Source organism: Protomyctophum bolini (assembly GCF_963924005.1).
Source record: "Protomyctophum bolini genome assembly, chromosome: 12".
NCBI lineage: Eukaryota > Metazoa > Chordata > Actinopteri > Myctophiformes > Myctophidae > Protomyctophum > Protomyctophum bolini.
In genome coordinates this window covers 23,544,021-23,562,611 of record NC_137873.1, presented here as the reverse complement: position 1 = coordinate 23,562,611, position 18,591 = coordinate 23,544,021, and the positions used below count along the sequence as shown (strand labels likewise).

The 18,591-nt window shown below is 43.5% G+C and overlaps 1 protein-coding gene across 2 annotated transcripts in view; it reads left to right on the top strand.

Moving 5' to 3' along the window:
• LOC308325543 (abl interactor 1-like) overlaps positions 1-18,591 on the top strand; it is a 48,307-nt gene that overhangs the window by 28,170 nt on the left and 1,546 nt on the right. Inside the window, exons 4-9 of one of the 2 annotated variants that reach the window (XM_080778068.1) lie at positions 2,035-2,153; positions 3,225-3,365; positions 8,605-8,708; positions 8,878-9,108; positions 14,053-14,139; positions 16,463-16,651. In XM_080778068.1, coding sequence (XP_080634194.1) covers positions 2,035-2,153; positions 3,225-3,365; positions 8,605-8,708; positions 8,878-9,108; positions 14,053-14,139; positions 16,463-16,651 — 871 coding nt within the window. The remainder of the gene's footprint in view (positions 1-2,034; positions 2,154-3,224; positions 3,366-8,604; positions 8,709-8,877; positions 9,109-14,052; positions 14,140-16,462; positions 16,652-18,591) is intronic. The other variant, XM_080778069.1, reaches the window with a different exon arrangement.

The window sequence follows — 18,591 nt, the reverse complement described above, 5'->3', positions numbered from 1 at the left end:
ACGTTCTGACAGATGAGATGACTATATCTTGCTTAACTAGGCTCACCTAGTTTTACTACTTCATTTCATCATATTGTTGGAGGTCTTGTTGTCTTGATCGGTTCCAATTATTTAAGGGGTTATAGACACGTGGGTGACACTGAATACTGAATACCTAAATTATCCAAAGACAACAAGTATGGGTCCAACACTTAGATTTATTATGTTCAGAGAAACAGCAGATACAGTTTACCTTCAATGGCCTCCCTCAGGCTACATAAAAACAAGTGATGGATGCTAGACTGTGTATAATAAAACAACAACAGCTCTCAATCTCTTTTGCATTTATCTAAAGTTTATTATTTACTTGAACTTTCTTAGTTGATGTCTTAGTACAGAAACATGGCTGGTTTCCTCTAACACTGTGTGGTTTAGGTTTCATGTAACAGGCACTGTGACTTTGCCACAGCACTACATTTCTCTGTTCCCTCAAAATGAAGTGTTTCTCAAGTTTATGATGGTATTGTTCCTCAGAATTGGTTTTCCCCTCAGCTCTCCACACACAGGCGCAGGGACGCGGCTGGCTGATGAGCTGATTTTAGCCTATATGGGTTTTGGTGTTTCTCACATTAAGTTGCAGTTGCCACCGCAGTAAAGCCCAAACCACACCAATGGGTCGCCATGCAACTCCTTGCAACCAGATGGTTTTGAGTAGACGCATGTAGTTGCAAGCAACCATTTAATTGAACCAATTGAATCACTTGTGTCGACTTGCGTCGACAATCGACATGCACCGCCATGCACCGACGTGTAACAGGACATCACACCGCTGCAACGAACACTAAAACGTCTCGACCCATTGGTGTGGTTTGGGCTTTACCAATGCGTCGAGAGTCGAGACACACAGCTTACTGTAGATGCAGATTAGCAGAGGCACAATGAAAGAATGATGAGGAGACTATATTGTTACCATGCAGCTGTATTTGTAAAATTATATGATCAACTTTGCTATCAATAACCAACAAGCCTGTTTTCTTAACTACATTCTCTCTTTGTCTTTACCTGCTTGCACTCAGTGGCTTAAGGCCAAGGTAAGAAGCTTCCTTCTTCCCATCACGCTATGTTAACATTCAAGGTCTCCAAGCTCACAACATGTCGCAATGTGACATGTCGTGAGCTTGTAGAATGTAGATCGTCTATTTTCACGGTATACCGTCTCTGTCGGGTGGAAACCTCATTATGTCCAAAACTGTTACTTCTCAGGATTCAAATTCAAAAGTATCAAAAGTAGCAGATCTATAAGCTCAAAATGTGTCCCTTCGTTAAAAGCTTGAGGATCTGCTACTTTTGATACTTTTGTGTAACACCGTACTACAGTGGTTTCCAACCTCTTTCATATCAAGGACCATTATTTAATTGGCATTTGAGCCACCGACCACCATTTGATGACATTTAGCCTCTCAGACCCAAAACCTTTTTTGTTATCGTTGGATAAGATTTTGTCCAAATTCCATGCTATATATTGATGTTTGTACCATTAGGAGAGATAACAGGCAGATTTTGATCAAAATAACAATATTTTTTTTACATTCTCAAATTGTGTAGACTTCTTTTAAATGAACTAATAATAATTTAAATCTTGAGAGCATCATATTAAACCAAATGGAAATATAATAAGGGTCCATTTGGTTTAATTCTACGCTCTCATTTGGTTATCATTTAGCTGCGGTGACTACCTGGAACTTCCTCAAGGACCACTGGTGGTCCCCAGACCACTGATTGAAAACCACTGCCGTATAGTATGATAAAACAGGGCATTCATTTACAAAAGAAACACCCTTCACGGTTGAAGTCGTGAATCAATCAGTTACGCACCTGCAGAAAATAGTTTTCCACCCAAAATGACCTTTAAATAATGCCCTTCCTCATGGAAATTCCTCTGAAACTACTACTGAAGATATAAATGCCCTCAGGCTTGCCTGTCTAACACACCCTGAGTCCCTGACCATGGTAGGACTTTATTGTTGAATGACATTTACCTTGGTTCTCTTCCAGCAACATGGGAACAATGCAGCAGGGAGAGGAGGAGGAGGAGGAGGAGGGACATTATCGAGGACCAACCCCCCCACACAGAAGCCCCCTAGCCCACCCATGGCCGGACGTGGAACCCTGGGGTGAGAACCATAACCTGTTTTCTATTATTTTTAATAATATCTCAAATTTATAGTGCTTTTGAAAGTATTACACACCGTATGGCATTGTGAAATTGTAGATCGTCAATTTTCACTCATTAGGGGAATTTCTTTGAAACGTTTTGCCTATTTTGACATGGCCAGATCTTATTATTAATCGATCTTTGGTATTTCCTTTATAAATCTCTTGGAATACTTTTTTTTTTATTTATTTTTTTTTTTTTTGTGGCTTTCGCCTTTATTTTATATTTTTTATGGAGGGACAGACAGTAGGCTGACAGGAAGAGAGATGGGGGGGGACTCGGGGGAGACATGCAGTAAAGGCCGTCGGGATCGGGAGTCGAACCCGCGGCACACTGCCAGACTGGATTGCCAGCCAAGGTGCCTGGACCACTGAGCCATGGCCCAGGCCGAATACATTTGTTTGATTAACTATGTTATGGCTGGCTCTGGGGCCATAGCGAAGCACCGGAGGACAATCCAAAAATAAGTATTTTTTTTCATACTTGAAAAAATTATTAAAGAACTGAATCAATTAGATCAAAGTTTCCAACTTAGGTTGGCAGGGAAACATGCTGCCCAAAATCTAGAACCAAAAAAACAAACAAACAAAAGAACACGGGTGCTCTCCGGCAGCCACCCCTGCAGCCTGTGGAGAAATGCAGATCTGAAGTGCTGTGAGAGCAGGTCTCTTAAATAGTGTTTGGGGAGACAATGGCCAGGTGTCTCCCCTTCCACTCATCATCTCTGGCTCCGCCCTCCAATCCAGCACTGCATTAGAATGGTTAAAGGCACAGCCACACACACACAGAACCCCATAGTAGACTAAAGGCCCAGGGGGCCGTCACAACTATTGCACTCCTAATACCGTATATGGCGTACGTATGGCATGCTGTTGTCAGTCGTGTATTGGGTCGGGCGACCAAAATTCTCTCTTCAGCTGCCTCTAGTCTCTAATGTCCTACGCTATCTCCTTCCTCCTGTCGCTCTATTCTGTCTGTCTGTCTGCCTGTCTTTCTGTCTGTCTGTCTGTCTGTCTCTGTCTGTCTCTAGGCGTAACACTCCCTACAAGACCCTGGAACCAGTCAAACCTCCGGTGGTTCCCAATGACTACATGACTAGTCCAGCCCGACTGGGCAACCAGCACAGCCCGGCACGCACAGCCTCACTCAACCAGAGGCCCAGGACACACAGGTACAACACGTACACAATGATGCACGCACACGTGGTCATTACTGTGGTTGCCCTAACAGGGCAACCAGACTATTGTTATTGTAAACGAGCGATACTTTGCCGCACTACTCCTCCCACAGTTTTTGCCGCACACACTCGAGCCATATGTCAAATTGACCGGCTTCATCGGGAATCGTGTGCTTGTATTTTGCTAAGAGATCCGTTGTATAGTTTAATTGAAATTAATGAATTAGTTCTCCATAGACTTATAATGGGGAAATCGAAGACTAAATGTAAGTATTTTTTTCCATTGGAGACCGTAAGCACTAAGCGCCATATTTACAAGACTTGGGAGGGGGGTTCATAATAATTATGAAAATTAATTTAAAAGGAATTACATCAGTCGGCCTCATGGTGGAGCTATAACAGCCCACTTTACGTTTTTCCCTATAACTCTTCTTTTTCCATGGATTCCTTGGGTCATGATGCATTTCCACATATAGGCCACGCCCATTTTAGTCGGGAAAGAAATTCCTGCTAATTTGAATTTTCTCCAAAACACACTTTTGGCTCCTCCTACAGATTTTGTCCAAATCTCACAAAAATCGGCACACATGATCTCCGGACCTATTCGATTAAAACACCAACTGCAGAATTTTGGTAGTGCGTATCGTTCGGCCGTAATCGTCGTCCAAAGATAGTAGGAGGGGCCTATTTGACAAAAAATGCCATAAATCACGAACGGAATGTCCGATCCATTCCAAATTTAAATGGCATGTCACGGGTGGTTCAATCAACCAAGTTCCAAAAGCAATTCCATTTTCATCCATAGGGGGGCGCCGCAAATGCGAGAAATGTAACCGTTTGTCGCAAAAACATGATTTCTGGGAGATAAATCTCCTCCGAAGTAGTTATGCATGATCACAGGGGTGACGTGACATTGTAATTGGCTGGAAAAATTAGTGGGAGGGGCCTATTGACTGCGGCAACCACACATTGCATTTCTTAAAAATTGCGACCTTTCTACTAGTTTATATTCATATTTTAATAGAAAAGAGAGGTCGCACAATGCATCGCGACGCATCGTGAGCTTGTAGATCAGCTATTTTCAAATGGTCGAAATGTATATAGGGTTGAAGTGGTTACAGTAATGTATGTTTTTCTAATCAAAATGTAAATCTCCAAATTAACTAGTAACTAAAGTTTCAATAATTGTAGTGGAGTAAAAGTACAAATGTTGGCTCTGAGATGTAGTGGAGTAGATGTAAATGTATTGGAAATTTGAATAAAGTCAAGTAAAGTACAAATACCTCAAAATTGTACTTAAGTACAGTATTTGAGTAAATGTACTTATTTACTTTCCACCACTGGGTTAACGACAGGAGGATGAGTCAACAAAACGTCAACAAAGAGAGAAGTATATGACCAAGCTGTCCGTCTGATGACAAAAAAGATTACAAAAGAAAGGAGAGAGAAGTATGACTAAGACACAGAAGTGGTCAATGTTATCCTCAACTTCATATTGACATCTGTTGTCCAGATCATATCTCACAGCAGGGCTGAATCATTCAGGCCGCGGTAGTCAAGTTATACACCCAGCCAGGCCACCCTATCCCTATTCCCACACACTAGTACGTTTGGATTACAACAGAGCCATAGAGTATAGACAGAGTTGCGACATTGAGGGGGCAGAAAACAGCCCGGTCACGTGGTTATGTACTCACGCGAGCCCTATCGACTACAATACATTCCGTAAACGTCCGTATTTCAAATCTCTGTATTTATGCCAAATATTGCGATATCGATACGATATACGATATTACCGTTAAAATTTCATATTCTACATTTTAAGTGTTGCAACACTTATACATACACGCACGCACACGTGTGGGGATTGAAAAACCATAAAACCTGGGTGATCTATTCTACTGTATGCTATCAAATTGTATGTTTATTCATGCAGCATAGTACTGTAGTATATTGGTGTTATAAGATGTATGTTATACTTTAGTGAAATGTAACTGCAGTGAAATGTATGTAGGGCTGACCTACATACATTTCACTGCATTTTAAAGATACTACTTTTTAATATGTATGTGACAAATAAAGATTGATTGATTGATTGATTGATTGATTTAGCTATTGAAAAATAGCAGATCTACAAGCTCATAACGAGGCACCGCGCTACGAGCTTGTAGGTCTGCTATTTTTGAAAAATCGTGAAAATGTGGTGCAAATTACAAATGAACTCAATCTTTGCTTCATGGGGGGTCCCTGGAACAACATATTTTTATATTTTCAATTGCATATATTTTTGGGGTCCTTGACATGAAAAACTTTAAGAATGACTGACATAGAAACATAGGCTTTTCAGAAAACTGACATTTGCAGAAATATCTTCAGGTCTAAATGGGACCGGACCGCATCTCCATGCATGATATGATCTACTGCACCATGGTCGAAATGAGTCATAGTTCTCTCTTTTTGTATCTTTTTGTCATCAGTTTCCTCCTTTAAGTGAAAGAAAAGTAGTGTCAAAATATCTTTTGTATATTCGGCTTCAAAACAGGCCGTATAGTAGCTTTTCGGGCTGGGGCCCTTTACCGTTTGTCGCAAAAACATGAATTTTGGGGGTTAAATCCCCTCCGAATTACTTACACATGATCTAACGTGTGACTTGAAATTGGAGGGGCATATGTAAGACACTGCGGCAACCACACTTTCTAGTTTATAGATGTATCTGTTATCTGGTGCCAGTTTGCCAGTCAGAAAGACCCCCTTGTGCTCACAGTTCAGTCACTCTGACAGGGAGGGAGTAGTATCTTGTTCAGATTTTGACAGGCATGTTAATCAGACGTGTTCAAGACTAATGGGATTGTTTCAAAAGTTATCACATAATTAAAGTGGCCTCACCCATCCATTAATTAGCACCCTCTCGCTCTGTCACTCTCAGTTCAGACGCGCGCGCGCACACACACACACACACACACACACACACACACACACACACACACACACACACACACACACACAGAATTGAGGCATGCTAATATACATTTGGCTTCTAGATCTGTCCTGTCACCTTCTCCTAGGAGTATTCAAAAATGTAGAAGGATCATAAACCTTCTGAGGAGAATAGAACTCGTTCAAAGTAGCTGCCCTCTTATCTGGTTGTATTTCATCACTCAGGAGGAAGTGCATCACTGTCTCAAGCAACCTCAGTCTGACAATCATGGACGCAGGAAAGCATTTGTAGCGGAGTGTAATGACATTCTTGGATGCAGGCGCAGGTTTCAAGGATGTTTAATAAATCCAGGCAAAGGTACAAGGGAATAGGCAAAAGTCGTAGTCAAAGGCAAAGTTAGAATAAACAACAAACACTGCCATATCATCACCAGAACCCCTGCCATCAGTCACATCACCCCTGTTTTACACCAACTCCACTGGCTCCCCATCAAATACCGTATAGACTTCAAAATCCTTCTCCACACATTCAAGGCCATCCATAACCTCGCCCCCCCATACCTGTCTGACCTTGTCCACGTCAACATCCCCACCCGGTCTCTCAGGTCTGCCTCCTCCCTCACCCTGAAAGTCCTCCCAGCCCGTCTCTCCACCATGGGCTCAAGAGCCTTCAGCCGCTCTGCCCCTCACCTCTGGAACTCCCTCCCCCCTGACATCAGAAACATGGACTCTATCACTATATTCCAAACTCACCTCAAAACCCACCTGTTTAGGCAGGCCTATAACTCTGTGTGACCTCTAGTGTCTTCTGCTGCAAGCTGTGCCCTAGTTTTATTATAATTTTTTTTCCTGCTTTTAACTGTGTTCTTGTACTGCTTTTAATCTGTACGGCGACCTTGAGTGCCGTGAAAGGCGCCTTATAAATAAAATGTATTATTATTATTATTAAAAGCTATAAACGGACAGGACCGTGTGGAGTGTCTAGTGCAGGCAAACAATACTGACTGAAGTGGAGTGGCAGAGGGGGTGACATAGGCGGCGGGTGTGTAAGGCTAGGGAAGGCTTAGCCTTCCCAAAAATTATGCTGGGTATTTTTTTTTAATATAATATATGTGCGCAGCATTATATAGAAGGCTATTGTGTGTGTGTGTGTGTGTGTGTGTGTGTGTGTGTGTGTGTGTGTGTGTGTGTTGCCGCTGCTCCCTGGTGATCGCTGATCGGGTAGGTATAGGCTATACAGCAACTGGCCTAATCAGCATATATGATTGGCTACTATTGGTATGTCTGTAAACCTCGTCCTTCCAGTCGCTTTGTAGCAAACAGTAGCGTGCGCTGGTTTGTTTTGGGAAACAGCAAAACGCAAAATGTATTTTTCAAGGCAAAGATAAAGTAATTCAGAAGAAGAAGCTGTGACTCCTGTGATTCGGCTGTCAGAACTCAGCACCAGCAGTGCCCGCACGGTTCACAGTTCACACCACTGCAGCAACACTGACACGTTCAGCGGAGTGGCTGCTGTCTCTCTGCCGTCTGTGAAGAGCCATGAGCCGCAGAGCCGGGACTCCCGGGGCAGCAACACCGCCGGCTAATCTACACAGACTAGTGAGACTACACACTGACTCGAGAAAAGACCCATATCGTCCAAAATATATATATTTTGGCTGATCAGTCGTTGTCTGTGTATAGGCTAATTCATTGGTAAAAGTATGCTAAATAACAACTATTTAGACCATTTGGGAAATGGTCTAAAACGCTTCGCTTGGCCACGACAGTCCCCCCCCCCCCCCCCAACACAATTCTATAGCCTACCCAAAGGTAAAACGCACCCGCCGCCTATGGGGGGTGATTATATAGGTGTGGACTAATGAGGAGCAGGTGTGTATAGTTAGTAGGTTGGAGATGATGATCTCTGGAATGAGGGCATGGGCGTGGTCCTGACACTGAGCTTTCGCCTACAATTATTATGATCATTATTTCACACAATGGCTTAATGCAGCTCCCTGGTTCAGATGGCATCTGGGCAATATGGATTCAATAATGTTAATGATCTCTCTCAGTGCCTAAAGCCCGATTTATACTAAGCCGCACGACGGTGTCACATGCCGAAAATAGCATATCTACAAGCTGTGAGCTTGTACTATTTCCGGCGACACTATCATATTGATAAACATAAATTGAGCTAAACTGTCTGGGATTTTCAAAGGTTTGCAGGTAAATATTATGTTGAAAGTTTGTTCCAGCTATTATGGCTATGTGACTCACTCTCTCTCTCTCTCTCTCTCTCTCTCATTCTCTGTAGTGGTAGCAGTGGGGGTAGTGGCGGTAGGGAGAACAGCGGAGGTAGCAGTGTTGTGGGTGTTCCTCTGGCTGTCCCCACCCCTTCTCCTCCCAGTATGGGCCAAGGTAAAGTCCCCCAATATCTGCCAACTAACTCTGAACAGACCCACTGTAATGATAATATATGAAATAATCCTTCATTCCTATTCTTTTCCCCCGCATTCCTAAGCCAATAATTTGATGACCACTTTATGACTCTCTCTCTCTCTCTCTCTCTCTCTCTCTCTGTCTGCAGCAGCGTCAGTGCCCCAGGGTCCTGGCCTGGGACCCATCCCCATGTCTCAGTTCGGCACCATCTCGCGCCAGATCTCGCGCCACAACTCCTCGTCCACCACCTCGTCCTCAGCCTCCATGGTGTCGGCCACGGGCACCTACCGCCGCGCACCCTCCGTCAACTCCCAGTTCTCTGTCTCCCAGCAGCCCCACCTCAACGGGGGCCCCGGCGCCTACCCCCCCCAAAACCCAGGTATATAGGTGTGCTCTACTACTGCATGCTTGGTTCTCAAAGTAGCAGCAAAAGTAGTTAATACAGCATCACAATAATTTGAACCACTTTATCCATTTATACGTTTGCAATTAAAAAAATATCAATTTGGGGGGTCCTTGGCACAAAAAATAGCTTGAGAACCACTGCTCTGCGTACCAACGGGTTTATTCAATGATGAAACGCTGGCATCTAGCTCAGTGGTTCCCAAACTCTCACACTCACCGCTGGAAGAAACTGCAGTCACTCAATGTTAATAGTATTTGTAGTAGTTCATTGATACACTTCAGATTGACCATAAACCATTTATTGCGAAGCTATTGCATGTTAGTATGGCGGTGTGATATCAGATAATCTGTGTACCGAGACACAGCTCTAATATCAACGACCCCCCACAACAATACACAGTTATAACACATGATTCAACACAATGAATCAACACAATCGCAAACAATCCAATAATATCCCATAAGCCCTGGACTAAGAACTACAGGGAGGAGGCTGGGGAGGTGGGGGACATTTTCACACAGACGCTGAACGAGCTGCTTTGACAGCTCAGCATGAAGAATGAGTAGTGAGCTGAGGCTGCTTAAGAAGGCCAGAATACACTGTGGAAATGAGGGTGTGGATGAGATGGCTCGTACCGAATGAGTGAGAACTGAGAAGGGAGATGACCTGGAGAGGGAGCTGATTTAAAGAAGCAGAACGAATTACTAAGGGGAATGAATCAGGGGAACTATAACCTTCTGCCTTCCGTGCCTCAATGAACTATCGCTTACGCTGGATATAACAGTAGCACAATTTGAAATGTGCACTCTATGGCCAGAAATACAATGAAGTCTGTGTGTTTGACTAGGGTTTGACTGGATAGATGAATTCCTATAAATGACCATAATGCGTTGGTGCACTGCCCCTCCTTGTGGAGAGCGGGGACATAGACATAGAAAGATAGACGCCTCTTCCTGAACTGGGGTGAATGCTCTCAAGTGATGCTCAATCATCCGCATTGGTGCTTCTACAGAAGCTTCTGCGGTCTGACAAGTCCCGGAAAAGATGTGCTGTGATTGGCCAGTAGTCACTTGAGTGCCTTCCGCACTTCGGGCGCACTTCCGCCCCAGAGTGTAAATTGTTCTGCCCTCCAGTCGACAGACTCGACACACATGGCACCAACAAACTGCAGCAGCTAATGAGGCTAAATATCTATGAGGGGGAAGGCTGTATGGAGGTGTGACTTGAATCCAGGAAGGAGGTGAGACCACAATTTCATGATACATTTTGGTCATGAACATGGCGTCATCTAAAAACACATATTACACACAGGAAAGTGTTTATTGTGTCCTAAACATCATTAAAATAAGATCTGGTTGCAAAAGGAGTGAATTTGCCCTTTAAGGGCTAAATCATTTATGAAATGGTTTAGAAAAATGTTTATTTCCTTTTTTTTTATATACCGGTATATATATAATTTATAACAAAATGTAGGACATGAAAAATAAAGATATATTTATTTACTATAAAAATGGGTCTGCGGCCCAGAAATGGGTCCCGGCCCACTGTTTGGCAAACAGTGATCTAGCCTGCGGGTTGAGTAGTCTGGCGTTAATTTGCCCTACTGCTTCGGAAACCATTCATGTCACCACCCCAATATGAAGCCTAATGCCCTGAAGACTTTGGATGAAAGCTGGGAGATTGTCCTCAGTCTCTGGTCGAGCCAAGAGTTTAGAGACGTGAATACAGTATGTCTAGGCGGTCATGGACAACTTATGTTCATATCAGCTGGCATGGAGCGTCAAGGCCACTTGTGAAAGGGAGGTGGTCAGTGATAAGTAAAGGTTTTTTAATGGGCCCAAGAGCTATGAATCATTTATAAAGTGCTATTGAAAACAACACAGTTAATAGTAATGCTTTACAGAGAGAGAGTAAAAAACACAGAGATAGATGGGGGTCAAAAATGTTATAGACAACAAATTGAACACACACACACACACACACACACACACACACACACACACACACAAGTAAAGTAGCAGTCAGCAGCAGAGATTTACCTCAGCATCCATGACGCTAATGGCTTCGCACTGTAGACACAAACATCTTCCTTGGCATGGACAGGGGAGCAGAGGAGGAGATTTAGTCTGGGAACAGACATCTCAATGTCTGAACTGGGACTTAACTGGGATTTGAGTCAGCACAGCACAATAGTATCAATAAATACCATGATATCATGACACATCTTAACCATATTTAGGCATATCTCAATGATATATTTTTAACCTATACTGTACAATAATGCTTAACCACTTTCAACCTGATGTCCCTATTTTTGGGCATGTCATATTGGCAAAATCTGTCAAAATGTACGCAACTTTTGTGATGAACAAGCTCACAATGCATCTCAATGCAATGTGTTTTATACCTCTGAGCTAGTCTTTAACACAATTAAATAGGAGATTTTTTTTAATATAAATTATTTTCACTATTTTCATTTCCAAGTCCTGCTTTCTTCATACACAGCGTAGCTGTGAATGGACATGGGTGGAATAATAAGACATTAGTGCCCAGTGGGCGTGAAGACCTTCCATTACAGTGGATTTATGAGCTACTGTGGTGTGGACGTACTGGAATGCTGCAAGTGAAGTGGTCTTACTAGAAGCATTCAGCTTTAACCACTTGAGCTTTCCTGTCAGCAGCTTTCACCTACGTAACCATGTGTGACAATTTTTTTTTTTTTATAGAACTGGAGAAATCGGTGAAGGCCCCCCACCTCCCCCCAAGTGGCCTCTGATTAATTCAGCAACCCAGACTATAAATTAGTTAGATGGTTAGCCCAGAGCATAAAACACTTGTAACACAAGGTCAAACTGGGGGTAAAACAAAAATAATGCAAAGCAGAGATGCACGTGTGTCCTTGTCTGTTGGCAGCTGCGTTGCCAGCTGCAGTCCAGTCCGTGCCTTCATGAGCGCATCGGGGATATCGGATCGTAAATCACTGATTTAAGGGACGATTACTGGTTGGTTTTACCTACATCGATATCAAGGTGATGTTAATTGTTAACAATGTAGGCGTTTAGCAGATGCTCTTAATCCAGAGCGATTTTCCGTAAGCAAGGTATAAGAACTTCAGGCTAAACCTGTATAATATCAAAAAATAAATAATCTGTACATTGAAACTATAAAATGAACTAACCTACAATCAGAACTAAGATGAATCTGTACCACTACATAGAGATGTCATGTCAGGCAGACAGAGAACCCTGCAGATTCAGACAAAGACAAAGGAAACGTATGCCAAAAATAAAGAGTATTTATTTAACTCAATTTGGCATTGTGGCCAACGCTATACCTGTGCAAAACGTACCCTGTGCTGACAAGGCTTCTCTCTCTCTCTCTCTGCTGCGTCAGTGAATCTGTCGCCTCGCTACACTAATTATTTTTGGGTTTCTTTGAAGCGCAGTGAGTGCAAGTCGTTTACCGGCAGCAGCAGCAGTCAATTGTCATCTGCCAGATTTGGGCATCTGTGACTAAGAGAACAGATGCTGACGAGAGGTGTTTTACTGAGCCTGATTAAACAGTGAAATCCTGAATGTTGATGTAACTCTCAGAGGTTCTTTTTCATTCCGAGGCACTCTTATAATTTTGATCCCACGATTTTGCAACCCATTCCTTTACCCAGTGTCAATTATCTAATGTAATCCTGGGCGCTACACTTCCTCTGCCAACCTGGGGGGGGGGGGGGGGGGGGGTACCTAACTCCACACAGAAAGGCCCTTTCGCCAACCCTGCCTCGGGTATGGGCACTGATGACGTGTAGGAGAGAGCACGCCCCCAGCACCCACAGCGCTTCCAGCGGGAATCGAACCCAGGAACTTCTAGCTGTGAGGCAACAGCACTATACCGACTGTGCCACCGTGCCCCTCTCCGAGGCATATTAACTAACACTGACAGAGAGGTCTAATGTGGGCCTACGTACTACTCTTTAGCTGAATGGATGCAAAGAGAAGGAGAATGGTGGCGTTGGGTCCAGCAGCAGTCAGGCTCATGTCTAACCCATTAAAACTGGGAAAGATCTGTGTCATTCTAGATTTGAGCTATATTTAGCAACATATGTCCTTCAGAAAACTCTTAGGATTTAGATCTGTGCTTTGGAACAGTAGTTAAAAAAAAAAAAAAAGCAGTTGCACAACCTCACAGCGTGGCATCTGCTGTCGGCAGTCTCCATCTAAAAACATATCATCCTGTATTGTGGTTAAAAAACGAGCCCAGATGTTACATATAGTTAGTGTGTGAGGGTGAAAGTCACACTGATCATGATTCATGAAGACATCACAGGGTGTGATGTTTTTCTAACACAAATCTTCTTTGGTGGGGTCTCAGATCCTGGCACAAAACATTTTCAGATGGGGGTCCACGGCCAAATACATGTATATCATTTTGGGGGGTCCTTGACACCAGAAAGTTTGAGAACTAATGGTTTAGAAGGAATTTGTAGAATGGGCGGCCTCCAGTCTTAATCGGTAAATTGGCTCCTTAAGCAACGCCCACTGCACCCGTTTGCTGCTCGCTTACAAGCTTTGATGTTTTTTCTATTTTCTCCCTCCCTGTCTGGCTCTCCATCTGTCTTCTCTCTCTCTTTCTCTCTCTCTCCGTATGTCTGTCTGTCTGTGTTTCTGTCTCTCACATTCCCTCAATCTCTCTCACTCTGTCTTTCTGTCTTTCTCTCTGTCGCTTTTGCTCTGTCTCTCTCTATCTCCTGCCTCCCTCTCTCTGTCTCTCTCTATCTCCTGCCTCCCTCTCTCTGTCTCTCTCTGTCTCCCTCTCTCTTTGTCTCCCTCCCTCTCTCTCTGTCTACCTCTCTCTCCCTCTCTCTGTCTCCCTCTCTCTGTCTCTGTCTCTCTCTTGCTGTTTCTGTGTATGTTGCTGCTCCAGTGTCTGTGGCGCCCCCTCCTCCTCCCATGGTGCAGCTGACCCCACAGATACCACTGACCGGCTTTGTGGCAAGAATGCAGGAGAGCAGTGAGTCCACACACACACACACACACACACACACACACACACAATCATCATCATATTCACTCATATCTCTTATCGTCACTCTGCGAGCGCCTCGCCATTCCCAATCACTGCCTCGAATCGCCACGTGCCACGCCTTCGTGCAGCCGCCACTATCCGAGGCTGTGCGTGTTCCACGCACGCTCCTGTACGCACGTGAGTGGTGTGGACACATCTCCCTCTGTCTGCTGCCATGGCAACAGAGTGTGGCGTGCGTACACGCCCGCACCCTTGCTCTCACCTCACCCTGGAAAGTATATCCAGGGAGAGTTGAATGTGTACCTGGCTAAATGAGGTTTCTATCCATGTACGTATAGGTATCTTGCTGTGTCTCTACCCAACCAAATGTTTTATAATAATATCAGGACAATAGCCATTTTCTTACCTTAATCTGATGTTGTTATATCCAAGAACGTGTGCTAAATCGCCTATTTTTATCGCTCAATTTAAAAAGATATATGTTTTATTAGATTCCGGGAGCCTTACAAAATGAGATTTTACCTGTGATGTCGTCCGAAGTCCCCTTACGGCAGCCTATTTGGGACAAAACACTGTGGAGAGTTATGCAACATTATGATGTGATTTTATTTGATCAAAATTAGTGATTTACCGCAAAATCCCACCACGCACGCTTGTTAACCTGTACCACTCGTTCTACGATCTAAAAACATCAGATTAAGAAAACGGCTAGTAAAGAGGATGATGGATATCGTCTCTGTCAGTTGGAAAGTTAACCTCAAGTCCAAAACTGTTACTTTTCAGGATTTAAATGTAAGAATAGCTAAAGTAGCAGAACTACCTACTCAAAACCCGTCGCTTGTGGATCTGCTACTTTTGATGCTTTTGTTTGAAGCTGTAGTATTATAATTTTATGATCAAAAGAAATGGGGCATTCATTCACACAAAAAAAACAGTTCAAGCATGGTGGAGGCAGGACAGCAACGATATGCTAACTAGTATTACAATGTTGTTTGTGTTTTCTTCATGTTCCAGCATGAGAAAACACGTCAAACACCCTGAGCTGCTGCAGTGCACCGGAGCGCTGCAAGTGCTTAAAAAAAACCCTGAGCTTTCCTGTCAGCAGCTTTAACCTGCAGAACTGCCTGTGCATATTTCATGGAACCAGGGGAATCAGTCAGCCCCCCCCCCCCCGGCTGAAAACACTGGCCCTGTGGTTAATTCAACAACTGGCCTATGAATTAGTTACATGGCCAGGCATGCACAACACGTGCGCAGAATGTGCGACAGTAGCCTGTTCCCTGACTGACCGACCGCTGTTACGGCCAGGTCTCATGCTGAAACCCAGCGCACCAATGTGATAAACGCTTCCTCAGTTCACTTCTTAACTACATAAGCCCTTCTAATCAATCATATTTTTGCAATTTGATGTACAATGAAGTATAAGGCTTAATCGGTTAACTCCGTCTTTCAATGTGGAGAAGAGAGAGTTTTGTTTTGGGTTTTTTTCTTTGCAGATGAAAGCAATAGATAAAGATATAAAATGACAGCTACTGAAACCCAGAAACATCTGGGTGGGCATGTTTGGCAGTCTAAAAATATCACATCCTGTATTCTTAAGAAGACGTTTTTGATAACCCAGACACGACACGATAGATATAGCAGCAGTATCAGTATCGTTGAGCATTCTGTAAGTCATATTGATGATGAGTCATATAAAGACCTAATCTGCCTATGGTGCTTAGCTGCCCTCTGGTGGACAGTCAAACTATTACATGTGTGTAAAGGCAATCTGTTGCTTAGCAGAATCATTTACAGTATCTTGGTCAGGAGGACAGGGATCAATCATGGGGACATGAATGCCCATACACAGCATCGTGGTAAGTTGCACCTGCGGGTGCATTATTGGCAGAGGGTACGATAATAAGGAGGAACGAGTCCCCTCTGTAACCTCGCTGTCCGTGGTGTTTCAGAGGGTAGGATAATAAGGACCAACGAGTCCCCTCTGTAACCTTGCTGTCCGTGGTGTTTCAGAGGGTAGGATAATAAGGACCAACGAGTCCCCTCTGTAACCTTGCTGTCCGTGGCGTAACGAGTCCCCTCTGTAACCTCGCTGTCCGTGGCGTTTCAGAGGGTATGATAATAAGGACCAACAAGTCCCCTCTGTAACCTTGCTGTCTGTGGTGTTTCAGAGGGTAGGATAATAAGGACCAACGAGTCCCCTCTGTAACCTCGCTGTCCGTGGTGTTTCAGAGGGTAGGATAATAAGGACCAACGAGTCCCCTCTGTAACCTCGCTGTCCGTGGCGTTTCTTTCTCTCTCCCCTCAGTTACAGACAGCCCGGCGCCTCCTCCCCCACCTCCCCCGGAGGACGTGGCCATGTTCGAGGAGCCTTCGCCTCCTCCCCCGCCTCCGCCTGTCGACTACGGAGAGGAAGAGGACGCGTCGGTGGTGCACTACAGCGACCCCTACGCCGACGGGGACCCCCAGTGGGCCCCCAAGGCTTACGTAGAGAAAGGTGAGTGTCTGGGGGGAAATTAAGGAATTTGGAATTTGTTATGGAAATTGCAATCTGGGAACCCATTTGTTAAAAAATAATTTCTTTTTGCTTCATCCCCTTTGTTAGTCCACTTCCTCCCAGGTTATTTTGTGTTTATTCCTTCAAACTGTCACAGTGCAAAGGCAGGAGCTTTAGGACCCAATAGCAGACAGATAGGCGCAGGCAGATGAGCTTCAATGCAAGGTTTTTATTCCAAAAAAATACCCTTGCCACAAGGAAGGAATACAAGGAACTTGAAGTACATACAGTACACTAGGAGTTAAATCATGGATACACCAGGAGAACACTACTGACATGAAGTGACGAACTAGCAAGGGAACTGAACAAACAGGGGAGTATAAATAGACACAGACTAACTAGGCACAGGTGAAACAAAACTCAAAATCAAGAAAGGGATTGGTTGGGGGACTAAGAGAACACAGGTGGAAACCAAAGACTAATCACAATACAGGTTAGACAAGGCAGATACAGAACTACAGGGGCAGACAGGAAAGCACAAAACAATACTATAAAATAAAAGGTACACAAGTTAAAGGTGAAACTCAAACTGGAACTAAGACACAGGGAAAACACAATACTTCAAAAATCACAGGAACAAGAGGTAAAACAATAACAAAAACAAAGAACAGGGTACACAAGAAAACATAACACGTCACGGACTGTGACAGCAACAACATCATTATTGTAATGTTAAAGCGTAAGACCACTTTTTGAGAGGTTTGGGTTGTTTTCTTACCTTATTATGGGCAAACTATTCCATTACATGAGTTATTTCACTCTGTTGTGTTGTTTATTAGCAATTTAAGAAAAGAAAAAAAAGTCGCTCATTGACTTCCATTGTAACGGGGAAACAGCTCTCAAAGTCACTCTTTTAGCACATAAACCAACGCAACAAAAGCTGATTCTGACAGTTTATGACATCAGGAAAACTCATGCCGTTTTATTTTCGTCTTTTAAGATAGATTTATAAAGTTACTATTTTAGTCGGAGATAGACTAAAGCAGTACTACGGCGTTCCCAACTCACATGCAGTCTTGCGAGGTTTCGTTTGTAAACAGAAGTCTCCACGCTGTTTGAGATGCATCCAGCTGCAGTGTCGCATATGAGCAATCCCAGACACAGACACTTTACACACTTCTTCTGAAGTGTCTTCTAAACCTAAAGTGTCTCCCTCAAACACGCCTATTGTGTATGTTTTTAGTGACAAGCGGACGAGATCAAATCCATTTGTTTACATCCCCGTCGTTTCCAATAAGGAAGTGGTGTACAGTTTTGGTCCAATCAGATCGTTTTGCAACAGCAGTGATTCGGTCGGCGTAGGCATACCTACCGGATCTTCTTTCTACACAAATTAGTCAAAACAAGACAAAGTTGACATTTTTTATTAAAAATAAAACTGCATGAGTTTTCCTGATGTCATAAACTGTCAGAATCAGCTTTTGTTGAGTTCGTTTATGTGCTAAAAGAGTGACTTTGAGAGCTGTTTCCCCGTTACAATGGAAGTCATTGGACCCTATTTTTTCTTTCTTAAATTGCTAATAAACAACACAACGGAGCGAAATAACTCATGGAATGTAATAGTTTGCCCATAATAAGGTAAGAAAAAACCCAAACCTCTAAAAAAAGTGGTCTTACCCTTTAACGGCAGACAGATTCAGCTGAGAGATTATGGAAATTGTGCTTGGACCTCTTATTGGTACTTTCCTGCTGTCGGTTAAAGCTATTTATAGCTTGGTGTCAGTCTGAAAAGTAAATTATCCTTCAGAGAGGAGCTGTCAAGCATCTGTGTCATTTTAGATTTTAAATGACTAAAGATACAGGGGGGTTAAATAGGCACAAGGACTAACAGGACACAGGAGAACTCCAGAGGCAATCAACACAGGGATAGACTACGACTA